The sequence below is a fragment of the Pelodiscus sinensis genome, chromosome 3 (genome assembly GCF_049634645.1).
Source record: "Pelodiscus sinensis isolate JC-2024 chromosome 3, ASM4963464v1, whole genome shotgun sequence".
In the NCBI taxonomy this organism is placed as follows: domain Eukaryota; kingdom Metazoa; phylum Chordata; order Testudines; family Trionychidae; genus Pelodiscus; species Pelodiscus sinensis.
Window position 1 is genome coordinate 26,559,317 of NC_134713.1, and position 26,593 is coordinate 26,585,909.

Here is a 26,593-nt window from a genome sequence, read left to right on the forward strand (position 1 = left end):
GCCTATTTTAACTTTTGATTTTATTTTGAATTACAGTAACAATGATCCCCCTCTTTGTAACTTAAAAATAAATTTAAAAATCCACCTGCTAATGAAGCATGTTTTCTAACCTTATGAAGTAGAGACACTATAAAATAATAAAACACTTTGAAAATAAAGTGGAGTAGATTGACAATTTAAATTACTATGCTACATATGCAGAAGAATTCGTATAAAATTATCCAACTAAGCAGGTTGTCTGCCTTTTAATTTGATTGTTAATGGCTGAAGAGCATAACTCTACAGGAACAGGTGCACAGAGTAAGTCAAGCTTGACTTATTTTTCTTAACTGTAATCAAGAAGACTGAGGTCAATCTTGAAATAGACATAAGGATAGTATTCTTGATTGCTCAGTTGTAAGCCAGGAATGTCCATGCTCATCTGCAAAAAGAGAGAAAGTTAGATGTGAGAAATCATATAACTTAGAATTTTTTGTTAAAAAATAACTCTTCACCTTCTCCCTCCTCTACCCTCCAGGATTGTCTGTAAATTGCTTCCTACCATGGGATTGTGCTCATCTCTATTAGAATAAAGTGAGGTTTTTGTAATAGTATTACTTAGGAATTGCCAACATGGAGAGGGAAGAAACTAGGGGGCTTCTTGGTCATAAGAAATTGCCACCCGGGATCTAACCTGAGGTCTATCTAGTCCAGTATCCTCTCTGATGGTGGTCAGATGCTTCAGAAGGAAGTGTAAGAAATGTCCGATTAGGTCCTTTACACTAGATCTTAGTCCCTTATAGAGACTAAACCCTTATAGGCCAGAACCCTGAAACGTTAGGTGCTAACTGATCTGGTTCCTGCTAGGGAGGTAATCGACTAGTTGACTATCTGATAAAGCAAAAGCTTATCAGATGGTCAACACACTAGCTGACCAGTCACTTCTCAGCCCTCTCGCCTCCCCCGTTTGCTGCCTTTATCAGCAAGAGGCAGCAAGGACAGGGGATGAGGCTTAAAAGCTGATTTTGGGATGCCGGGGGAGCCGGCTTAAAGCCAGTTCCCCCCAGCTCTGTGGGTGGGGGCAGGGGTGCAGTGCGGTGTTCCACCTTTGAAATGTACAAGAGTCCCTACTGGGGAAAAGCGGAAGCTTGGCGTATGGAGCTTGGGGCCAGCCGGGGGGCCTCCCTGCTGGCTCCAGTCTACACATTGAGTTTCAATCTTTGAAATGCACAAGAGCCCCTACTGGGGTTCTTGTATATTTCAAAAGGGGCAACACCATGTGGCATTTCCACCTTTGAAAGGTAGCAACAGCTGGGCGGCTCTGATCAAATAGTCGATGGAATTCCATCGACTATTTGATTAGTTGATTAATCTAATTTTAACATCCCTAGTCCCTGCATTACAAGCATTGATTTTTAAATTGTTACAAATAAGTCTTACAAATATAAAGTCTGTTCAGAACTAATGGCCATAGTGTCTCATGCAGTAGATGGAACACATACATCCATTATACTTGCTGCTGCCACTTCATCCAGATGTTTGAAGACTGCATGAAGAACATCTCTCAAGCGTTTTGCAGACTTTTTGGTGGGCTGCAGCAGCATTGCCTGGAAATTCACAGGTAGGCCATACCTTTAAATACACAAGTACATTTTGTGCTTTTGGTACAGTGCATTCATTTCAAACCTCTCTGGGAAACATTTATTTCTTCAATCCCATATCAGCCTGTTTTCATCTGCTCACTCCTCTCCACCAGTGCTGAGCATCTTTTCTTTGTGCTGTCTCATCACCTGATACTCATCACTCTGATCTGGGATGCATGAGAGCACTATTTTTCCTGTGAAGACTGTGTTCTCTCCCCACACTAGCTGTTGTTTTTAGAGCCCTGCAAATTTTCAGATATCCATTTCATATCAATGGCTCATTTTTGCTGATAACGGTTTGGATACAGATACAAAATTTGTATCCACTCCAGAGATGTGTAATCCCATTTAATTGATTAGCCAACTAAAGCAGGCCCTACTAGTTGTCTTTAAAGGTCAGGCTTACCAGTTAACCATTCATATCCCTAATCCGTGCAGTGCTCTAGTAATTTTTCCCCTCCCCTGTAAATATACTTCAATAGTTACTTTCACTCTTTTGCCTCCATCATGAGTACTGTTCTCAGACATCTAAAGTTTCTAGCTGCTAGTAGAAATTTCTAGAGCCAACTCTTTAAAGTGGTGAGTCTTTCCCTCTAAAGTTGTCTGTACACAGCTCTAAGAAAATAAACCACTTGTGTTCACTTCTGCATATTTACCCACTTACCTCAGGACAGATTCGACAAAAACTCTCAGGGCTTTCACATGAATCCAAGCCACAAATACTTCACTGAAGTTCACTTTCAGCCAACGCAATAGCGGCCCCTGTGGCAATAAACAGAGTAATTGCTATTTCTCACCTTGCTTTGGAAGTATTGATACTGCTGCTAGCTCTACCATTTGCATTTGTGACTAGGGACCAGGCTTGGATGACCTTGTGCAAGTCACTGATGCAGACTGCCTCTTTTTTCCGCCTGAGTAAAAGATACTTTTCTATTCTAAAGAGATGCTGTGAACTAAAGATCCATTTATGATAGTGAGCTGCTGAAATATTACAGTGAGGGATGTATCAGCCACTAGAAAGTCATATCAAAGTGTTACTTACATACTGTTGTTTCTTTTCAGAAGCTAACTTCATCATTTCTTCTTTTTCACATTTCATTTCTTTCTCATCAAAATAAAATTCTCGGACCATGAACCTTAAAACAAACAGAATTGGCTTGTAATAGCTGCTGCTCCTATATCTTGCGTGGTAATTTGCCCTATGCTTCTGCATGAATATGCATTCTAAATGACCAGCCATTGCCATACAATGTGCCCAGAGCAATGAAGAGTCATTTCAGCATAGCAGACATAGTGTGCCTTAGGCAAGCAGTAAGACAGCTCCTGGGGGGTGGCTGCGGACAGCTGCAGTGTCACTCCTGGAGACTAGTGTACATTCACTCCCACAGAGGACAGACCATGCTGGGCAGGGAGGAGGCCCTTTCTCTCCATGCTCTCAAGGAATCTAGTGCCAGCAGCAGCACTAGATGTGAGCAGTGTTTGTACTTAAAGAAGACCAAAGGCATGGGGTTGTGCTTGGTTCCTGCATCTGCTCCTCACCCATGGGAGCTTGACCCAGTCTGCAGGAGCTGTTCAGTGACTACAGTACCTGTTTTCTCTGGCTTTGGCTTTGAAATCATCCATCACTTTTCTAAACAGTGTTACAGTGAACAGTCCACCCTCTGCATCCTCAGCAATCAATCTGCAGGAAGGAAATGCATTGTTGTGCCATGGAGGATGCTCTGTGCTTTGGTTACCTGATTTATTTTGCAACTCCCCTTTCGACAACTGATCGACAGAAAAGTTTGCTAGGTTTGCTTCTACTGAAAGGCAGGACAAAACGGCCCAATTTTGCTCCTGCTGAAATTATGAATGTCAGTTCAAAGCCCCTTAGGACCAAGCTATTTCCTGGCTGGGTTGTGTCAATGTGCTTGCTTCCTTCTTTCCTATTCCTACTTTCTGGCTCCTGTTTGCCATGCTTCCTTCCCTTCTATCCACTTATATTTAGGGACAGGAAATAGCAGACAAACCCCATTCCTGCCCACTCCCTGACTTGCTCTTCACTGGCTCCCTTTGGTTCCTTTCCTTCTGATCTTCCATCTCCAAGCTTTGCACTTCTTGACTGGACTTTTTCTTTTGCCATGATCTATGTGAGGGATTCTCAAACTTTGTGGCACTGCAACTCACTTCTGGCAAATTACCACATGACCCCTGTAGGGAGAACCAAAGTCTGAGCCTGCCTAAGCTCTGCTGCTCTAGGTAGGGTAGGGGCCAGCCAAGCAGGGAGGCTGTAGCCTGAGCCCCACTGCCCAGGACTGAAACTCTCCAGCTACAGCTTCAGGCTCCTTACAGCTGGGGCTCAGGCTTTGGTTTCAACCTAGCCACAGCAAGTCTAATGCCAGAACTCGTGCCCCTTTAAAATGGGGTTTTGAGCTGTGACCTACTTTGGGGGGCCTTGCCCAGAGTTTGGGAACTGCTATGCTTCACTTTCTGCTGTTGACTACCCACTGGAATTTTTTCCTTCCTGCTAAGTCCAACAGTTAATGAAGTTTCTGCTGCTCTAAGAGGCATCTTATACATTAAATTAACCCATCCCCCAATTGGGAAACAATTAATGGCATCACTAATGTAAGTGTCTGTAACTCTACTAGGTTTAATGATGTGCCTATTTGCATGAGGGCAGAACATGATCCATATTATTGTAATGTTCCTCTACTTTAATAATAGCAGGCAACATTTAATGGTTTGTTGAGTAATCAGGGGTCAGAGTAAAATCAGAGAGGCTTGAATCACCAGACATTTAAAAGGAAAAGCATGGTTGTTCTAAAATAACTCCCTTAAGCATTTTCATTCATCTACACATTTCCCCCAACCAACCAGCTTCCATTTTAATTAGGGATTGGAGTAGCAACAATGAGACTGAGAGGATAGGGTAGCTCCAGACATTCTCATGGAGCTCTTTTGTGGCATATAATCCCGCAAACCAATACTTTATAGAATTAAGATGCAAACAGCATAAAGATCTCGGGGAGCAAACGGGAGCTGGTTAAGGAAATTCACTCACTTTGTGGATCGAGGCACTACCATGTCCGAGAGGGATTCATATGTTTTTTGCCATTGTGCATAGTTCGACCTTTGAGCAACACAAAACAAAGTGCATTAAGTAACTGAAAAGAGCAGGCATGTCTACTAAACAGACACATATGTATGTGATTGCCCCATGCGGTTTAGCATATGGCTTATTATAAATTATCAAATGCCTATTTCCAAATCACCTGCCTATGAAGCTCTTTCACCAGGATTTATTCTTACATGCCAAAAACTAGAGCAGTTTCAAACTGCAGCCATTTAAAAAAAACAGCCCACTAACATCTAATTCCTCATTCCCTCACATGTGGAATTCCTCTTCCTAGTTATTTTAGCTGGAGGCCAGGCATGACCAAGGTTTCTAATAATGACTTTTTGAGACCTCAAAATAGCACAGAATTAAAATCTGGCATTGCATACGCATGAAGATCTAGAAACAGCAGCTTTAGCCTGTAGCTCCTAAAGGGACCCAACTCTCCTAGCCCACCCTGGAAGGGCCTGAGCTAACAGACTATATTAGACACAGTATTTTAGGTACTTTTTAGAGCTGTTTCCTATTATTTGATTTTTTTTTTCTCCCTTTGCGCCCTGACCAGTTGCAATTATGATAGAGATTCAGTAATAATGACACTAGAGCACCCTAAAGGCAAAGGGCAAGGGACTGCCAGGTGAAGCAGTGAGTCTCAGGTGGCCTCTAAACACAGCTCAGTATAATGGGCTCCCAGTTAGCATATGATGTGTATGCAGACTTTTTAAAATTACATGTTTATGCAATTCCTAGATGTGTCTTAAGTCTAGTCCATGCTCAGAATTTAAATTGTCCTAGCTATGGTGCTCAGAGCTGTGAAAATTTTCACATCCTGAACGTTGTAGTTACATTGACCTAACCCCAGTATAGCTGTAGTTAGGTCAGTGGAAAATGTTTTACATTGACCTAGCTACTGCCTCTCAGAGGTAGATTAATTACATGGATGGGAGAAAAAAACTTTTCTGTCCATGTAGGAAGTGCCTATATTATGTTACTACAGTGCAACAGCATAACTGTGCCACTGTAGTTAGACATACCCTTAAAGAAAGACCCAAGTTGCCCAAATCAAAACTCTTGATCCAGACTTTGTGACTGTGGCCCTATGTTTCATAGTTACTCTCTCTCTTAAAAGGAAACTACACATGCTTGCACTCTCTCTGTTCCTCCCTCCCCCAAACAGAAGACACGAGATTATCTTACTTTGGAACTACAACTAGAAGAGTGATGAGATATTCTGAATTCAGCACAAAGTCTTCTTTATTCACTATATCAGCTAATGTACGAGTCAACAGATTTCCCCTAAGATAAACATATCAGGAAAAAAGTCATTAGTGGAACACACATAGATGACCACAGCACTTTGTAAATGTTCAGTGCTATACAGCTAACTGCTAAGTACTGTTACATACTGAGGAATGTATGTACCATATATGACCTGTCTAAAGACCTCACCTATGCACAGATTTGTACTAGTATGTATTTAGGCAAGGGGGTGAGGTTTCATATACCAGTTATTTCAGTACAACCTCTAGCGTGGACACAGTTGTACCAGTATAAAGCTGCCTTATATCATTTTAGTTTTTATTCTGCTTTTCATATGGGAATATTTACTATTCTGGTACCACTGTGACCACACTAGCATTGTCGAGTTACAGCAGTATACGTTTTGTGCAGAGAAGCCCTTCAGATGGGTTCCCTATTGCTAGTACAAACTGCATAGACAGACACACACACACACACCTCTGTCCCTGAGTGTGTCTGTATGATGGTGGGCAGAAACAAAGCTTTCACCATACCCTGAAGCACCAAAAGATGTTGACCATATTCTCTTTTACTACGATCAGCTTGTACTTCTACACAAAAAGCCATGTCCAACTGGAAGCCAGAAGTTTTTCAAAAATGAAACCATTCAACCATTTCAAAACATTTTTTTTCATTTGCCGTTATTCCTGACAATCAGCATACAGGCATTGCGCAAGAGGGTTTTTCTTGCGCAGTAAGGGGCAGTGTGGACAGCTCCTTCTGGTAAAAGAGCCTCTTCTGCAAAAATGGTGACTTATTAGGTATGCAAATGAGGCTCAGCGATATTCCATGCTTAGACTCATTTGCATATTTCTCACGCAAGAAGCCACGAGTGTAGATGTAGCCCTACAGGGCATGGGTAACTTATTGGTACAGTTCAGCTGTCTGGGAGCAGTCCCAGGAATGTGGCGTTGCAGCCGTGAGGCTAATACAAACGGTGCTGTTTATGGCAACAGAAAACCTGCACAAGTAAGACTAGCTCACATTAGCATTGAGACTTCTGTTGGCATTGACTGCGGATTTACATCACACTTGTCTACACTGCAGAAAAGATCGAAGCTGCTGCAGTCAATTTTCCAAGGTTCAAATTAGAGGGTCTAGTGAAGACACACTAATTCAAACTGAGAGGGTGCTCCATTGACGCCGGTTGTCCTGCTTCTATGAGGAATAAGGGAAGTCGACAGAGTATGCGCCCATTGACCTCCTGTCGTGTGGATGGTGTCAAAATGTGATTTTAAGATACTTTGATTCCAGCTACGTAGCTGGAGTTGCATATCTTAAGTTGATTTTCTCCTTTAGTGTAGACCAAGCCTGAGAGACTATACAAGTTCTGGTTACAGATTATTTCTTCTCAAATGGATTGCTTAAAACTTATCTTTGTTAGGAGTTTGACTCCCATTGAAAGTGGGGAAATGCTAAAAGCAGACTTGAATTCAGAAAGAATGGAGCTTGCCAGCCACATCTCATTGCTTGTGTAGGGAAAATTAACTATGTAATAAATCAAGGGAACCCAGCAAATCCTATATTTATCATAGTCTCAACATGTTTAAAGAGTGAACTTTTTAACTCGAGATGATGTGAGAAACATTTACTAAGGCAAGCTATGAGTAATGGATGAAATTAAGAAAGGGAACGCTGATCATCAGTGAGATGCAGACAGCTGTTTAATGGTCTCTCGGGAAATAATGGATGCCTCATTGCATGTGACTTCTGTAACCAAATATAGGCTAAACAACCTACATTGCATGGGATTGTACTGGTTCACTTAGTAGATTTTCTCCATCTCTCATTTCTGATTCTATGCAATATGCTCAGAACAAATGCAATGAAATTAGTCACAAGGAAGAGGGAGAAAAATTGTTCTCCTTGGACACAGATGATAGGACAAGAAGCAATGGGCTTAAATTGCAGCAAGGGATGTTTAAGTTGGACATTAGGAAAAACGTCCTGTCGAGGTGGTTAAACACTGGAATAAATTGCTTAGGGAGGTTCTGGAATCTCCATCTCTGGAGATATTTAAGAGCAGATTAGACAGACACCTGTCAGGGATGATGTAGATGGTGCTTGATAGGGGACTGGACTTGATGACTCTTCCAGTTCTAGTATATAGTAAGAATTACAAACTTTAGCCTTAGCAAACAGAAGGAAACTATTATTTTGATTTTAAGAGGTACTTGACACTCCCATTTTCAGTTCACTTCCACTGGATCTGTGGATGCTCAGCACTTGTAAAAATCATTCCTTCTACTCATTCCTTTATAAATGTGCATATGTTCTGAAAGTAGTCTGGAAAATATATTATATACAAACAACACCAGCAGTATAAATATTCAACACACACAGGCACACACTGTACATACACTGTTTTTCTTTCCAGGCTTTGCAAATTTCCTTTAATGTTGTTGTATGCTGCTGTTCGGGACTTCAGGTCTGTTTCTATTTGTGTAATTTGCTAAATATAAATGGAAAAATATGACTGAAATAAATGCATTTGGTTTATGTTTATAAAGTCAACAGTTCTGTAGAATAAGTAGCACAATGCAAGGAAGTGGACCATATACTAATTTCATTTAATGTACATTTTCATTACATTTTCAGTGCACCTCTATCATAAGTAAGAGTTACTAGATGGCATGTTTGTTTAATGAAGGGTGCGGTATTTGCAAAGAGGTAGCTTTACCAGGGTTTAAGAAAATAACTATAAGAAGGATGGCTGTAAACAGAATTTTCACCCCAACTTCCATTATATCCAATGCATTGGCCCTCAAGTAGGATCAGGGCCTTATTGTGCTAAGCATTATAATGATATAAAATAGCAGATGGCTCCTGTCCCAAGAAGTTTACAGTGTAAATAATTCATTCAACCTGTGATGTATTTTGATTTAATGTAAAGCCATGAACACTGTAGAAAAAATACAATATTTTCCATATGGAGAACAATATGGCAATATATAATAATAGCAAAAGTATTATAATAAAGGAGATTAAAGTGGCAGGAAGTCTATATAAAAATACTCTAGGAAGAGCTGTTAAGGCACACTGTTCCTCCTGTGACACCAGTAGGTTTCACCAGCATTATTTCATAATGAAAAACTCACACTATTTCAGTACACAGGGTCTGCTTCTGCTCCTACTCAATCAATGGCAAAACTCCATTGACTGTGATAAGGAAAGGGAAGGATCAGATACGGATACTATCCCTGAGAACTGCGACAGCTTGATACTTCCATTTGGATGCTTTTTAGACATCTGTGAGTATGATTTACCTTTGCTAATGCTTCTGAAATATTCTTCAGTGGCTGTTTTATGGGATATTTGGCCATGTCCCACTCAAACCGGGTCAGATAACTAATTAGGTCAACTGAAAAGATACAAATAAATGTATGAAACAAGCAAGTTGAGAAATCCACTATGTTGTAAAACTGAATGTAAACTAGAACTTTGGGAGCTATTCTCCACTTTTTACACGTGATATACCTTTCATTAACATTAGCGATGGGCTGAACCCAGAATCCAATTCTGAATAGCTCCCTAGTTGCACTCTAGATCTGAACTTCACAAACTACAACTACAACCCTAAACACTCCTTCAAACTTGGAAAAAAATCTGATCCAGAATTTAACTTTTGTAGAACAGGTTCAACTTTAATTAATGATCAAGTCACACATCTTCACCGAGGCAAATTGTTCCTAATCAATTAGGCCCAGATCCTCAACCATATTCAAACTCCTAACTTCCAGTGGAAAATATTTTGGGGGAGAGGAGCATTAGTGTCTATCATGAAGCTAGTGTCACTATAAATTTATCTGTGCCACTTCTGAACAAAAAAGATATTAAATAGTACCAGAATGTGCAGTTATTTTTAATAGGCAAATATGTTTATGAAACATATTATTAAAGTGTGGCTGAAGTTTGTAATCATATCAGTAGGAGCCATCACTGGTGCAAACACTGGAGTAAATGGAATTGCATTCAGGGAAATATTTGATCCCGTTTGCTACTAATACAGCTGATACTGTGACTCAGTTATGACTCCATCAGACAGTCCGTGAAGTCAAACCTAAATAAGGACTGAGTCAGAACTGAGCAAGAAACTCCTGATTTGGCTTAGAAGACAATGTATCAGTTGCAATCATAAACTCAGAATTCCCAAGCTAACGGAAGCAAAGCTGAGAAACAGTCATTCTATAGAAGAATAAATCAATCATAGGACCCAAAGTCAAAAATTCACAGCATGTTCTATTATGCATACATCTCTCATGAATGAGTCACTCTGAAACTGAGTAATGGGAGCCTCTATTCCTTCCTGTGATGTGGGAAAAATGTACTAGTTATTCCTAGCTAGCAAAAAGGATTCTTGCCACAACTTAATACTTGAAAAACAGGGACCTTTAGCATCTGGTACCATCAAAGGTTGAGCAGACGTTACAAAACCAAATGAATGTTTTCTCTCATCAATATGTCCAATGTTGTTATGAAACAGGCAATATTTTTTGCACAAGTCAACCCAGAAAAGTAGTACACTGATGTAACCTCAGTGCAGTATTGACTTTATGCAAGTTTGTCTAATGGGATAAGCTCACAAGTCCCCATGTTGTATCATAATGTTCGCTTTAAACTATGCAAGATCCTTAAGATCCTGGAGAGGCATAAGGATCTTGCACAAAACAGGGTTTTTTTTTGCAAAACGGAAGCGGCTACACGGCTTCTTTTTGCACAAAAAACCCTTACACAAAAAGAAATGGCAGGAAATATGCTGAGATAGTAACTTATGCTAATGAGCCCTTCATTAGCATATTTTGCCACAAAAACGTGTAGTGTAGACAAAGCCTTAGAGCAGAAGCAACACCAATGAAAGCTAGTTACAGTAAATCTGTAAGCCTTGACCAGGTCGACATGGCAGAGAAAATCAATGCAAGATATGCAACTCCAGTTACATGAATTGCGTAGCTGGACTTGATGTACCTTGCATCAATTTTTCTTGGGCTGTCCCACAGTGGGAGGTCGATGAGAGAAACTATCCCGTTGACATTCCTAGTTCCAGGGTCTATGGGGGCGCCCTCAGTGTTTGATTTAGCAGGTCCTTATCACACCTGCCAGAAGATTGCCCTCCAGAGCGTCAATCTTCCTGGAAGTGTAATTATGACTGGCTCACACAGCGTTTGGAAGAAAGTTAGGATTCGACTTGAACAGCAGGAGAGAAAATCTGGAGTGCTAAATTCACATGCCTGCGACTTGGTACTATTTGTCAGAAGCAAGAGATGAGCACTGGTTGTCATTCACTCTCTCTCTAATTGGGTGGTGAAATTCCTATGTAGAAGGATGGCTACTTTTAAATCCATTATTTAAAATCCACACATCTATACATGCAACACTATCACAAGACCTAACCACATAAGCCACAGCATCTGGGGCTCATACAACTGCACATCCTCTAATGTGGTGTATGCCATCGATTTCCAGCAATGGCCCTCTGCCATGTATGTTGGCCAAACTGTACAGTCTCTGTGACAAAGGATAAACGGACACAAATCAGATTATCAGGAGCGGTAGCACACATAAACCTACAGAGGAACATTTTAACCTTCCTGGTCACTCAATCATGGATTTAAAAGTAGCCGTCCGTCTACAAAGTAATTTTACCACCCACACTGCAGAGCTGGAATTCGTATTCAAATTTGACACAGTTACCATGGGCTTAAATAAAGACATTAACTGGCTAATGCACTACAAAGCCAATTTCTCCTGCCTTTGCATTCTCACATCAAAAACTATGAATAAGACATATCCAGCCCACTTAATTAGCTTCATTAACATGGGTCCTATAATTGATAGGCATTTCTTTTGCTGTTCTATAGATCTTGGATTCTATTATTTCCACTCCAACTCATCTGATGAAGTTGGTCATCTTACCCTCAAAAGCTAATGATCTCATATATTTTTGTTAGTCTCTAAGGTGCCACAGGTCTAGTCGTTGTCTACGAATTCAGAAACTCTGGGCCTCGTTACCATTAATCTCACACAACCCCACTGAAACCCAATGAAACTGCACAGTTGTAACTGAAGAGAGAATTTGACCCAGTATGGTTGAGTAGGCTGGAAATGGAATTGGGAAGCAGGAGCTCATGCTGACTTGCTCTGTGGCCTTGGGCAAGTCTTTAATTTTGGGGTTTCCCTTCCTCCCTCTCTGAAGTCAGGATAATATTGATCTCAGATAATGATGTGAAGCTGATGTCTAAACGTCTGACATCTTATTGCAAAGGAGAACTCTTTAGTGCACAAAAATATTACTCCATGGCCGTGTCTAGACTGGTATGATTTTGCGGAAATACTTTTAATGGAAAAGTTTTTCCGTTAAAAGTATTTCCGCAAAAGAGCATCTAGATTGGCACGGATGCTTTTGCGCAAAAGCATCCGTGCCCAGTATAGACGCGCTTTTGCGCAAGACAGCTCCGATGGCCATTTTAGCCATCGGGCTTTCTTGCACAAAAAATTAAGGTGCGTGTCTATACTGGCCCTCTTGCACAAGTATTCTTGCTCAAGAGGGCTTATCTCTGAGCAGGAGCGTCAAAGTATTTGCGCAAGAAGCACTGAATTCTTACATTAGAACGTCAGTGCTCTTGCGCAAATTCAAGCGGCCAGTGTAGATAGCTGACAAGTTTTTCCGCAAAAGCCATTGCTTTTGCGCAAAATCTTGCCAATCTAGACGCACCCCATGGCTACGTCTAGACTGGCATGATTTTCCGCAAATGCTTTTAACGGAAAAGTTTTAAGTTCCGTTTTTAAGTTCCGTTAAAAGCATTTGCGGAAAAGAGCGTCTAGATTGGCACGGATGCTTTTCCGCAAAAGCACTTTTTGCGGAAAAGCATCCGTGCCAATCTAGACGCACTTTTGTGCAAAAAAGCCCCAATCGCCATTTTTGCGATTGGGGCTTTTTTGCACAAAACAAATCTGAGCTGTCTACACTGGCCCTTTTGCCCGAACGGGAGCAGCATAGTATTTCCGCAAGAAGCACTGATTTCTTACATGAGATCGTTAGTGTTCTTGCGGAAATTCAAGCGGCCAGTGTAGACAGTTGGCAAGTTTTTCCGCAAAAGCTTCTCCTTTTGCGGAAAAACTTGCCAGTCTAGACACAGCCCATTTGTGAGAAGCAATAAATGAATTATCTTGATCATCAGAACATAGATGTTTGTAACAAATATTGCACAGGCAACTCATTCCCACATCTGTCTGTTGTGCATGCAGTGCTGTTAGAGGAGAGAAAAGGGTAAAATGAAGAAATATAAGAAAATGGGTTAAACCTGTTGTTACCTAAGTCATAGGGATATCGTGATCGAGCTTCGAGGTTGTTACTTGAGAAATCCCTCGTAACCTGATCACTGTATCCCTACAACCAGACTGAAAGACCATCATTAGCATTAACACACTCAAGTGCATGCTTGGAAAAGCACAGCAACAATCAATACTCAACATACTCTTTAGACACTTCATTTTATTCTTCAGTCCTGAAACATAATAAGTGAGATTATTAAACTTTCAGAGTTCAACTGATCAGATGCAGATTTTATTTCATGAAAGAGGCGCTTTTCTAAAGGAGAAACCCCTATAGTATTCCTACAGGATTTGGAAAGAAAACAATGCAAACAGTCAAAAGCTAAACTACTTGTTTAAAATTGGAACACAAATTACATGCCAATGTATTCCTCTGGTATATAAAGATTTATCACTACATGTCTGTGGTAGCAGACTGCACCCTAAGAAAACAGTAGGGCTATGTCTAGACTGCAGGCTTCTTTCAGAAGAGGCTTTTCCAGAAGACATCTTCTGGAAAAACATCTTTTGAAAGAGAGCGTCCACACAGCAAAAGCACATTGAAAAAGCAATCTGCTTTTTCAAAAGATAGTGTCCACATTTATTGGACGCATTCTTACTTTTAAGTTGTGATTACTATCGACGGAGTGGCCATCAGGGCACCTGTGCTTTTTCCTGGAGGCCTCTTCTTTCGAAAAAAAACCCCTCTTCCCCGTCCACACACACCTTTTTCCGAAAGGCTGCTTCTTTGTAAAAACAGGTTTAATGCTATTGGAAAAACCCCTTCATTCTTTCGACTTTCTGTCAAAAGAATTCAATTGCAGTGTGGACGTAAATGTAATTTTTCTGGAAAAATAGCTGTTTTTCTGGTAAAACTTTGCAGTGTAGACATACCCTAGGGCTGTGTCTAGACTGGCAAGTTTTTCCGCAAAATCATCTACTTTTGCGGAAAAACTTGCCAGCAGTTTACACTGGCCGCTTGAATTTCCGCAAAAGCACTAACGATCTCATGTAAGATTGTCAGTGCTTTTGCGGAAATACTATGCTGCTCCCGTTCGGGCAAAAGTCTTTTTCCGAAAAACTTTTGCGCAAAAGGGCCAGTGTAGACAGCAGAGAGTTGTTTTCCGCAAAAAAGCCCCGATCGCGAAAATGGCGATCGGGGCTTTTTTGCAGAAAAGCGTGTCTAGATTGGCCATGGACGCTTTTCCGGAAAAAGTGCTTTTGCGGAAAAGCATCCTGCCAATCTAGACGCTCTTTTCCGAAAATGCTTTTAACGGAAAACTTTTCCGTTAAAAGCATTTCCGGAAAATCATGCCAGTGTAAACGTAGCCTAGGAGAACAGACAGCTGAGACGACATTCATAGGCTAATCATACAGTCACAAGACTGGAAGTCAAAAGCTCCTAAATGTTAATTCCAACATTGACATAGATTCTCTTTGTGGCCTTGGACCTTAGTTTCTCCTTCTGGACATATGAATGATGTTTACAACAGATAACACAAAAAGAGGTCATTTTAATATTTGTAAAGCGCTCTGAAAATGAGGAGCACTCGATAGAGCAGAACTGCTGCTGGCCAAAGCAGAATTGCACAGGGAGAGTGGCAGGGAATGCACACCAATCAATAGCAGCAGCATGTGTGTGTATCCAGCTAGAACACAGCTACTGACTGCAAAGGAGTTGGTCCTGCCCTGTAAGAGGCAGGCCAGTGTCCTGGTCACTCACTGTGTCCTCAAGAGAGCATAGCCAGCTCATCTCAAAACACTTTTGGCACTGGAGCAAGATCATGACCTGCTGCCTCTTCCTGTACAGTGAATAAAGCAGGATTTTTGCCCCATGTATCAAGAAGGAACACCATTATTCTAAGTTACTGGTACAGAAAACTGCGTAAAGCACTGCTTATTACTTGGTGTATTGTGACACATTGTATACAAATACAATGTCTGCTGTTCTGATGCCCAGAACTGGCATTTAGTTTCCATATGATGAAGTTATTCTTGATGGTCTGGCTCTGAGGTTGACCAACATGTCCTCTTATGTCACTGGCAGGTAGGGAAAACTAAAGTTACCAGAAAGTTCCTCTCATTTATGCCTTTGCTAACTGATGTCATGAACTAGAATTCCAATCAGATAGAACAGATTAAGGTTCAGTGGCCCCAAACCATGCATCCCACAAGAGATTGTGAGTTGTTCATTCAATAAGGGACAATGACGCCTACCTTCTTTTTTATTCCCCTCCCCAGCCTGATAAAAATTCTTTCTTAAATGAAAAATTGACCCTAGACAATGGAAAGAGGAAGTGAAAGTGAAATAAACTGGAAAAAGCTTGTATTAATGTCTGTAGAAGCAGGACCAGACTTAAGATCTCTTTTAGAAAATGAATTACAGAATTTCCTGCTCTCCCTCCCAAAAAGCAGGTGTCTTATTTGTTCAAATTCTAACATAGATAAAGAAAGCATCAATGAATAAAAACATTCATATTCACAGCACCTACCTCCATTGGCCAGAAGATTCTCCTGGACTTTATCCTTTGAATCCTCCATAACTTCTCCTATGTACTGTGCTATTTTCTTTATTACGCTTAGGTGTAAGAAGAGAAGCTTTTGTTAGTGACAGAATGTACCTGAAGATAAAACAGTTAGAACAATTCTCTCATTAACTAGGAGGTACTCACTCAACATATTTCTGAGGTAAGGCTTTTAATTTGTAATTCAAATGAGGATGAATGAAAGCCCTATAGCACATTGCATGACTACACTGCTTATTTCTAAATACACTGTACTCTCTCTAGATACTCACTAGCACTTCTAAATACACTGTACTTTGTAAATACTCTCTAGACTACAATCTGATCCCATTCAAACCTATGGGAATCTTGCATATACACATGAACCTCCATAATCTGGGTGTCCCTAATTCAGGAACACCTGTGGTTCAGATTCTGGCAGGAGGGGAGGCAGCAGTTCTGCATACTAACACTTCCCCTCTCCCCGGCAGGGGAAACGTCAGTGCAGCAAAGCACTTCTCTGGAGGCTTTTCCCCCGCCGAGGACAGTGCCTGGGAGCAGCAGGAGGGTCATGAAGCCACATGTGCCTGGAAGAGTGGGTTGCCAGGTAAGCACCCCACTTCCATCCACCTTCCTTCCAGATCTTGCATTCCCAACCTCATGCACATTCCCTTTCTCCCAGCCCCTACAACCGTATTCCCAATATACTCCTGTGCCTTCCCCCCCCAGACCGTATATGTATTGCTGTCTATGTTACATGTGAAATAAAAATTCAGTACAGGCAGTCCCCGACTTACGCGGATCCGACTTATGTCGGATCCGCACTTACGAACGGGGCTTTCTCGCCCCAGAGCTCGAAGGCAGCGGTCAGCCACCTCGACCTCCAGGGCGAGAAAAGCTGCTCCTGGTGCCCCTGGTCTGCTGGGGACCGTCTCCAGCAGACCAGGGGCACCGGGAGCAAAGCCGCAGTGGTGGCGGGTCCCACGCCAGAGCAAAGCCTCAGAGGCAGGTACCCCGCCGCTGCGGCCAGTTGGTCCCGCAGCGCCGCTCTGGGCACTACTGGACCAACCCGGCAGCACCCCAGCTGCTCTGCCCCAGGCGTCCTGATTCAGCCGCTGCTGGTCAGTTTCAGCAGCGGCTGAATCAGGACGCCTGGGGCAGAGCAGCTGGGGTGCTGCTGGGTTGGTCCAGTAGCGCCGAGGAGCGGCGCTACTGGAGCAACCCAGCAGCACCCCAGCTGCTCTGCCCCAGGCGTCCCCAAGTCAGCCGTTGCTGAAACTGACCAGCGCTGACTACAGGAAGCCCGAGGCACAGTTGCTCTGCCCCAGGCTTCCTGGAATCAGCCGCTGATCAGTTTCAGCAGCAGCTGACTTGGGGTTCTTAAGTTGAATCTGTATGTAAGTCAGAACTGGTGTCAGTTTCAGCAGCGGCTGAAACTGGACGCCAGTTCCGACTTACATACAGATTCAACTTAAGAACAAACCTACAGTCCCTATCTTGTACATAACCCGGGGACTGTCTGTACTTTGCAAAATGTTTCTATTTTTACCTTCAAAACAAAAAGTATACATGAACACACACAGTCTGGAAAATTCCATAATCTGGTATAACCTATTTCCCAAAGTTGCCAGATAAAAGAGGTTCAAGTGTACTCTACTTCATAACACCCAGACATAAAGGCTTAATCCTAGAAAAATGTGTATGTGCATAAAACTCCATGAATGTTAAAGGGCTGGCTTCTAAATACTGAGTATTCCAGAATAAGAGCAGTTGAATTTTAAAAAAATAATGCAAACATGCAACTGCAACAAAAAGAAATGAGTTTCATGGGATGCTATATCATTTTCTGTAGTTCATTTAGATTTAAAAAGTTTCCTGAGAACAAAACCAAAAGCCTACTGTACAGCAAAGCTGTATCCTTTTGTTTTGTTCCACAGAAGGATGGGCCTAACTGTTCCTCTCCTGCAGAAATACCCATGGTGGTAGCTGGGGGAGTGCAGGATTCCCCTCACAGAGTTTCCTCCAAATCCTACTTCTGTTGGGGATTCTTCCCCTGCCCCACTCACTTGCCTCCCTGCAGAAAAAGCAACATCTTCAGACTCCTAAAACTGATAGTTTTCACCAGATAAGCAGGGATCTGGAGATCTGCTTGCTACAAAGCGCCATCTGTGCTAACACGTTGTAGGGCCTGAGGTCCAGTTCCTTAAATCCCCTACCTTCCCCTCTGGCTCAATTACAACACAGCTATTTCCTTCAGTCTAGGTTTTTCCCTCCCTCTGGCTCCTTGAGAGATATGGCAATATTTGGGTCCTCACTACCCCTCCATAGAGCTGTACTAAGAAGCTTTGGTGCCAAACCCTCTTGGACTCCTGGGGTGTGTCTACACAGCAAAGTTATTTCGGAATAACTGCTGTTATTCCAAAATAACTATGCGAGTGTCTACATAGCAATTCCATTATTTCTAAATAATTTTGAAATAATGGACGGCTTATTCCGACTTCTGTAAACCTCATTATACGAAGAATAATGCCTATTCTGAAATAGCTATTTTGAAACAAGGCATGTGTAGATGCTCCATGTCTGCTATTTTGAAATAGCCCCTCACCAGGGCCATTCTAAGTTATTTCTCCTGGGGCTCTAAATCAGAATAGCATGCCTACATTAGGGAAGCCTGCTTCAGATTAATGTTGAGGCTTCCTTGCAGTGTAGATGTGCTATTTTGAAATAAGCTATTTCGGAATACCTATTACGGAATAGCTTATTCCAAAATAGCTGTGCAGGGTAGATGCAGCCCTGGAGAAAAACTGAAGCAAAATATGCCCCCATAAAGCCTCGTATATGAGTAATAGGAATCAGAACCCATGAACTGTGTTCTCTCAAAATAACCATCCTGTAGTCTATTATAATGGCAGAAGAATCCAATATGTTGCATGTGAAAGCAGTTTGCAATATCATCACCTAAAAGAAAATTATCCAGCTTTGGATGTGAAGGCCACAATATATTAAATAGCAGTTAGTAAATAGGCCCAGAGGATGCTAATGGAAAGGTTAAAGCAGTGGTAAAGTATGTGATCTTCCAGCTCCTTTTCAATCAACATGAGGCATGAATATTTTGAGAACTGAAGAGCGTTGGGGTGAGATGGAGGGTAAATGGGTGATGAAAACAGGACAGGGGAGCAATGTTAGGATCTCTCTATGGAATCAGTTCTCTAAAGGTATTGAATACCCTCATCAGCCTTTGAAATTAGTGGATGTGAATGTGTTCAGCACTTTATAGGATCAGGCCCTTATAGAGTGGTCCATGGAATGAAAATGCTGGTGAATCCCTGAGTAAAGGCATGTATCAGGAGTGAGCAATCAGAAAGCATCAGAGCCTAACGCTGTCTTACAGTGACATGGAAAAACACTCTGTCTTGCTGTGTAAATAAATAAAGTATGTGGAAACAAGAGTCCCGGATAACTCTTGCCCCTTTCTCTGCAGTCCTAGTGAGAAGTGGTGCAGACAGGTTTGTGCTGCTTCTCTTTAACCAGCACTTCTTGCATTTGTTTATATAACAACAGTTAAGCAGGGAGCACCTTTCAATGAGCAGGAATGTAAAAGTCTAGTTCATTTGCTTAGCCTGTCACTAATAACCAGGTATATATTGTTTGCAGCTAATGAGGCATGTGTACTTGGTACATTAACCCTTGGATTACACAGTCTAGTCTCAAAAACCTACTAGACTCTTTATATAGTGTACAACACATGTTTATTAAAATGCATTTCCCTGTGCTAAGGTTTTCGCACATTTGTATCATATGATTTTTCTCTGCTCATCCCTTGCTTGCCATTGCACATACTTGTCTCATATTTAAACCAGTTTAATTCCTGAGTATTACTTAGCAGTGCTTATAAGCAAGAGCTTTACAAAACAAATATGCTGAGGCCAGCCCCAAAGATCTTATGATGTAAAAGTCTGATTCTGATCCCTTTGCTCATTGATACCATCTTACTGCACCAGTGGGACTACTGAAGCCAACGGGACCCTTTGTGGAGTCAGGTGCTACTCAATAAGGGATCAGCATCTGGTGCTAAGTTAAGATAAGGAAAACAAAAACAGATGACAAACACAGGAAAGGGCTGGGGGAGGGATGAAGACATCTTGTATATCTATACACATGGAAATAATTCAGTGTATAGCCCAAGCTCCAAGGGCATGACTTTTAACAAGTACTGAACACTCGTAGTTGACTAGAACCAGCATACTCATGCCACACCTCTGAAAATGCGGAGGTAAGTGCTTCTGACAAACAACTAGACCCAAACAGTACAGTAGCTTGGCTATTGGATCACTTGGGTAAGAGGAACCCTTGTCTTTATTGTTACACCTGGTGATGATTAAGTGAAAACCATCTTCTCCCGGTCTTGCCCACTCTTCACCCCACACTCCTGTGAATATTCACTACCATGACTAGGTTAACAAAGATGGGAAGGGGGGCGGGAATCTGATTTCCTCTGCCACCATGGGAATGAAGGGTGAGGATTGACCATTGAACTAAGGATTGAATAGTTCTGTTTTGCTATGAAACCAGGGAAGCAGCCAGAAGTGCAATTGCTTGTGCACCATGGGCAGTGGGTGGACACCACTTTCAGGGAAGTTAGCCTCCCCCACCCCTTCTGCATGAAGCTCCGCCCCCCTGATGGACCCTCAAGCCCTGCCCCCTCGGTCCTCCTCCCGTAGCCAGAGAAGCTCTGGGCTCATTGGAACCCTGCCCTCTCCCGCTTCCGCAGCAAAAGTCCCAGCCAGTGCAGCCCCAACCCCAGGCTAGCCTGAGAAGCCCCAAGCTGGCCCCAGTCATGCAAGTCTGAGCAAGCTCCAGCTGTCTAAGCAATGTCTGCCCTGAGCCAGCCTGAGCTGTGCTAGACAGAGAATGGGAAAGGTGGCATGTCTCCCAAGCTGCCCGGTGGAAGAACACTGAGTCTAGCAAGATTATTGATGAGCCTATGAAGCTGAATAGCAGATACAACCTCCTCAGCTGCACCAGAATCTTCATGGCACATAACTGGCTAATGGCATCCCATGGCAACATCTGTGCCCAGTGTTGGCATGGCAGGAATTCAGGAATATGAAGTGGGCTTCTGGAGGACTCAAACTTCTTGCTTAGATAAACCTTCCCCTGAAAACTTCTGCCTCTTACTGGGAAGGGAATGAAGTCTTTTGAGAAATCCTCTGTGGAAGGGGAGAGAGAGAGTGGGATCATTTTCACTCTGAAAATTTGCCACAGTCAGTGGGAGCGCCTGCTTTTAAAAGCCTCCTATATTTCTCAAAGGAGCTTCCTTCCTCGTACTGTCTCCTTAATCAGGATTACCTTTCAAACAAACTCAGCAAAAGGATCCAATCCTGCTGCCCTTACTTGGGAAAAACTGAAACTGACTTCAGTGGACCTGCTGATTAAGGTATTTAGAACATGGTCCCCCTGGTAGTCTGTGACGGTACTGCCGGGGGTCCATGGAAAGTTTAAAAATGACCACAATGGGCCCAATCCTTACTTTTCTTTTTCTTTTTTTTGTCCACCGAGAGTGGGGAGGGTGTCCATGAAATTTTAATAATTGAAAAGGGATCCATATGCTTGAAAAGGTTGGAAACCACTGCCTTATATGTAGTGACCCACTATGGACTAGACAAGGGTTAAGCCAAACCTGGCAATTTTAGTTGAGTTCTAGAACCAGGTTTAGACAAGTCAAGAATAGATGAATAAAAGGACACCGTGTCCTGTGAAAACAATGTCTGTTTCTCATTTGTATGTAGTAAATAACATCTATTTTACCTTTCAGCAAAGCTATCAAGTTTTCCCAGCTCATCTGAGAGACCAACAAGAGCATCCAATGTCCCCACCTGTGTGAAAGACCATAAATAAGTTAAATGTACACAAAGCCTGTCGAGGCATATGCTTGCAAAACTTTATCAGCCTTGACTTCTCTTTAGCAATTATAAAAATCAGCAAATTTGGTAGAACTTTATTCACTTACTGGAAAATAGCAGCAAGGGCTTTTTTTTTTTTTTTTTAGATTTTTGGATTAAAGAGCCTATTCTGATAAAAGGGAAAAATTGCATTTATTAGTCTCATGATCATGCCCTGATGTCTTCCTTCCTTTTTTGATTTCTGAATCATTACATACAATAGACTTGACATTTCACTAATAAAATATTGTATTTTTGTAAGCATTTAAGAAACTAACACACACAGCAACAAACGAGGTGTGGGAGGAGGAACAGCATTTATACTAAAAAAATGCTTTTGAGCAAAGTTTGCCTATGTTCTTTGCTATTATTGAAGACTGTATCTTTCTCCAAGCCACGCTTCTCCTTTTTGTATGATCTTGTACTACTGTCATAATCTTATGTTTATTACATCAGTCTGTTGCTGAATCTATTATTATAATGTTGCCAATTCATCATGATGTTCTCCACTTCAGGGTTATACCAAGAGAGAAGAAGGGTTTAGTGGAAGTAAATTCTACACATTGTAATTAGCAAAAATATGGTAATAAAAGTAATAGGGTTACATCTTCAGTTGATGTAAATCAGCATGTTCCCCTGGCTTCAAAGGAGATCTATTAATTTATATCAATTTATTTATTTTAAAGTCTAGGAAGCTATGCTAATTTACACCAGGTGAAGATGTGGCTCAAAGATGTGGGAAAGCTGGCACCAGTCTGAAAGTCCTGCTTTGCATAAACTTTTTCATTTTGGTGTTTTAACCGCCAGAAGGCCACTATATCACTAGAAATCTGGAATAATTCAATTTGTATAGATAGTTAGTGGGACCTTTGGATTTAGGGTCAGATTCTTAGAAGTTCTGAGCTTCTTCTTCAAAATGCTGCACACTATCAACTTGGGTTGCTCCCTCAAAAAATCTGTTCCTAAATCTAATGTAATCCCATTGACTTTAATGGAATGACTGGAGTGGCTGTAATTGGGATCAAAATAAGACTCAGAGATTTAAAAATAATCATAAATAATGGCCTGAAATTTGAAAAGTAATTATTTATCTATCTATAAGAAATTAAGTCCATCATCATGTCTGAATGTGCACACTTGGTGTATAACAGTCTATTTCATCTTCATCAAGTTTCTCATTAGGACACTGCTGGATATACATATATCTAATTATTCCCATTATGTTAGTGAGCCTATTGTGTATAATGGTATACTACCTCAAAGGGCATGAGTAAATAGTGAGCAGAGTGCAACAGAGATCAACAAGCATGTTGAATTGGCTGGACATCCCTGGCATGCATCACTCCATGCAGATATCCTTTCAATAAAGTATAACGTGTCCAGGCAACTTCAGAAGCTCATTCTTTTTTTCCCCTCCTGATTTTCCATCTCAAATCCATTTTCACTGGACTCCCTGCATAATTCTCTTCCATTTCCTAACATATGTACTCGATAAAGACAAGGAAAGGTTTCTGTTTGTGTTCCTTATGCCACCAAAACCCTGTCCTCCCTTTCTGCTTTTACCTTGAGGTCTGGGATGAGGAATTTATTGTTGCTGGATAGGTTGGCTTTGGATGTCACTGTGTTCATCCTCTCCCAGGCCTGCAGATTTACTTTATCCCCCGGTGCAGAAATTAACCAGAACTCTGACATGCTTTTTAGCCGTTCTCTTCACTCCTTATCTCTATAACCACAAACAAGACAGGTATTTCCCCTGTGAACCAAATCCAGGTAGAATGAAACATTATATAGACAGAGATTATCCAAACTCACTTTATAAATAAGTTAAAGACCATTGTAACTCCCTCAGTTTGAAATCTAACTTGAATGTGACCTTCTCCTGAATGTCATAACAAGGTAGCAAAAGTTCCTCCTCCCCCAGAGTTGTTTCATGTGGTTTCTGGAGGGGAAGTTTTTGCAAAATTAAATCTCCATGATAGTGCACCCTCCTTTAGCAGATTTAAGGCTCTGATCCTGCTCCCCTTGCAGTCACTGGAAAACTCCCACTGGCTGCAGCATCTATGGGGCAGGGAAGAAAGTATGAACATTTTGTAGTTTGCAAAAATCCAAATGTAATATGTGTTTCTGTTTGTTAAATACAGTCTCTCAAACTTTAATACCATTATGGTCATCCAGAAAAGAAAAAGTAGACTGTAAAATAGTAAAAAAAAATCCTTTTCTGAACTTTCAGGCAGTCAAAAAATGCCACTGCCATGGTGATCAATTTCCATAATTATATTACTTATATACAAAGGAGTTGGGGAAATCCACCCTAAACTGTCTCAAATCCACAGGGTAGAGACCACAATGTCAGAAAATACAATATATTTAGCAACTAATAATGCAAACTGCAGAAAAAATAGAAAGGAGAAGGAGAAAATCTATTGGTCCTTATTGAACAGTTCAGAGTAAATGAACAGGTGGGGCAGATGGGAAGAGAATTTCCCTCTGTTACACAGATATCACTAAATATTTTTCTTCATAAAAATATCTTACAAGAATCCACAAATAGTACTTCCTGCAGTGAACTTAACAATGTAGGCTTGTTTGCCTTTATTCAGAGGGTATCCTAGGAAGAACATAACTAGTTTAATCATTTAGGGCTTAATGGTGAATTATTTGGGCACACACAAAGCTCCTTCAGAATTTGGGGTACACAAGAATTGCACAATTAACCCTTTGAATATAAGCTCCTTGAAGTACAGCCAACATTTACTTACAGGTACTTACAGAGTTGAGACATTATGGTAATTACTAATAAAATATACAGTTGTAATTTGTCTCACTGGCTAACACCCCAGTAAATCCACTTACTCTGTGAGGAAAAGCATTAGAGAGACTCAGCTAACCAACACACCAGCTCACTTTAAAATGATATAAAAGACCCTGTGTATAAATCATTTCTCCAGCACACATACAATCCCACACATTATTGTTCAGTTGCTTTGTTTCTTTTACCTTGTGCTAGAAAGGAGTTCTCATTCCATGAGACAAGAGGCTCTGATGCTCTGAGCCTCTGCTGGTGAGAACGATGGCTTGTTCTGGACTAGCTACTCTGTGCAGCTTGCAGGAGAGTGTTCAGGCAAAGTGACAGGACACTGCTTCCTGCTTCTGAGTATGCTTCAGCCATCTGACCATGCTCAGTAACATCTCCTGAAGGCACTGCCCTGACTCTAGTACCTCTTTGCTATCAGAATGGGAGGGGAAGAATGGGCAGAACTTGTGTAGGCAGGATAAACCTGGTGAAAGGAGAGGAGCAGCTAGGCAGAACTGGGGACCTAGTGAACAAGGTGAGCCCCTGGAAAAGTAACAGAAAAGGAAACTACACAAAAGGGAGAGGCAGAGAGAGGATAAAAGTCACTACAGCTGGGATGAGCTATCTGCAGTGATTCTCAGAATATTGTGCAGGTAGCAGAAGGGCTGCTGATCCTGGCTGGAAGGTGTACATCTCAACCTCTCCATCCACAGGGTGCAGTGTGAAATGCAGATGTACTGAGCAATCAGAGGAGACTTGATTCAATGAAATATTTTACACATACATAATCCCAGAATCTTTTATATGTTTTTGGTGTTTGAAAGAATTCCTTGTTAGCTTATGTAACTGCAACATATCTACATATAACCTCATGGCAAATCACAATTTTCTTATCTGCAGTTCTGATTGCCCACATGCTCCTCCATTCTTTGGTCTCCACTCTCAATGTAGTTTCAATACTAAAGTGCGTTTATTTTTAAAACGGTATTTTTATGACTTACTGTCCTGAACTAAGGTAAATGATGTAATAACATGGTGCTACTTAAATTGTTAAAATAGCAAAATAAAAAACCCACAGAAATTAATAACATGCTAAGTAGTTAAGCACTTCCATCTTTAAGATCTTTTAAAAATGTTAATGCTTCCTATGTTCTGACATTGTAATTTTATAACTTTTTTCTATATTTATTTGTTTCTGTTCTACAGCACAAGTTTATTTTTTCTTGGGTTTCCTGCATTGCTGTCACAATTTATTTTTCCCCATTCCCTTTGGTCCACTCATGTAGCCTGCCTTTCTCTTACCTGTTTTTTTTCACATCAGCATGTGTCTGTATAACTTATTCTTCAAATATTCAGTACAGGCACTACATTATTATATCTGAGGACCTGTCTTGGGCTGAGGTGTCAACACTAGAGGTTCTGGACCAAGTTGATAACTTAAACAGTAATAAGTCACTAGGACCAGATGGTATGCATCCAAGTTTCAAACTCAATTGTGAAATTTCAGAACTAACAACTGTGATATGTAACTTGTTGCTTAAATCAGCCTCAATACCAGATGACAGGTGATTGCTAATGTAATGTTGATTTTTAAAAAATGCTTCAGAGGTGATCCTGGCAATAACTAGCTTTAATATCTGGCAAATTGGTTGAAACTGTAGTATGGAACTCACAGTCTAAGGGTGTATCTACATTACAAAGTTTTGTCACCGAAACTAATGTTGACATGCAGAATTCGCCAAAAAAAAAGTTGCTAAAGTTTATTCACTCTTGCTCCCTCTGTCAACAGATCTTGCCCACATTTTTAGCTCCCTCATTAAAAGTACAAGCAATGCACTATGGACATGTATCCCACAGAGCCTGGTGATGCCATCTGATGCTGGGACTGTGGGAACATGGAACAGAGTGCAGTACATCTTGGGGCTATATAAAACATCAGGAAACTGCTGTGTTTCCCAGCCCTCCATGGGTTTCCAGCTTCCTTTCACGTCATTTTTCCATCTGCCATTCTTTGTTGTGCACTC

The 26,593-nt window shown here is 41.3% G+C and overlaps 1 protein-coding gene across 2 annotated transcripts; it reads right to left on the minus strand.

Annotated features, from left to right (window-relative positions):
• Positions 1 to 206: 206 nt before the first annotated feature.
• Positions 207 to 24,997, minus strand: ATP6V1C2 (ATPase H+ transporting V1 subunit C2). 2 transcript variants are annotated; one of them, XM_014581314.3, is made up of 13 exons: positions 24,773 to 24,997; positions 23,339 to 23,528; positions 21,642 to 21,709; positions 15,822 to 15,907; positions 9,285 to 9,379; positions 8,379 to 8,470; positions 5,917 to 6,015; positions 4,666 to 4,734; positions 3,211 to 3,303; positions 2,665 to 2,758; positions 2,287 to 2,384; positions 1,482 to 1,611; positions 207 to 421 (listed from the first exon to the last, which is right to left on the minus strand). In XM_014581314.3, exons 2-13 carry the CDS (start codon positions 23,465 to 23,467, stop codon positions 326 to 328), a joined length of 1,149 nt encoding a protein of 382 aa, XP_014436800.1. In that variant the 5' UTR covers positions 23,468 to 23,528; positions 24,773 to 24,997; the 3' UTR covers positions 207 to 325. The 2 variants fall into 2 exon arrangements, with proteins under 2 accessions (XP_014436800.1, XP_006138599.1); XM_006138537.4 differs by having other exon boundaries at positions 23,339 to 23,498; positions 24,773 to 24,994.
• Positions 24,998 to 26,593: the final 1,596 nt, after the last annotated feature.

Excerpts from the sequence above, each read along its gene's own strand:
- ATP6V1C2 (XM_014581314.3), bottom strand. The coding sequence starts at position 23,467 with ATGTCAGAGTTCTGGTTAATTTCTGCACCGGGGGATAAAGTAAATCTG. Across the intron at positions 21,710-23,338 it reads TCCTCATCCCAGACCTCAAG|GTGGGGACATTGGATGCTCT; the intron begins GTAAAAGCAGAA and ends TCTTTCACACAG. Across the intron at positions 15,908-21,641 it reads CTTGATAGCTTTGCTGAAAG|CGTAATAAAGAAAATAGCAC; the intron begins GTAAAATAGATG and ends CTTACACCTAAG.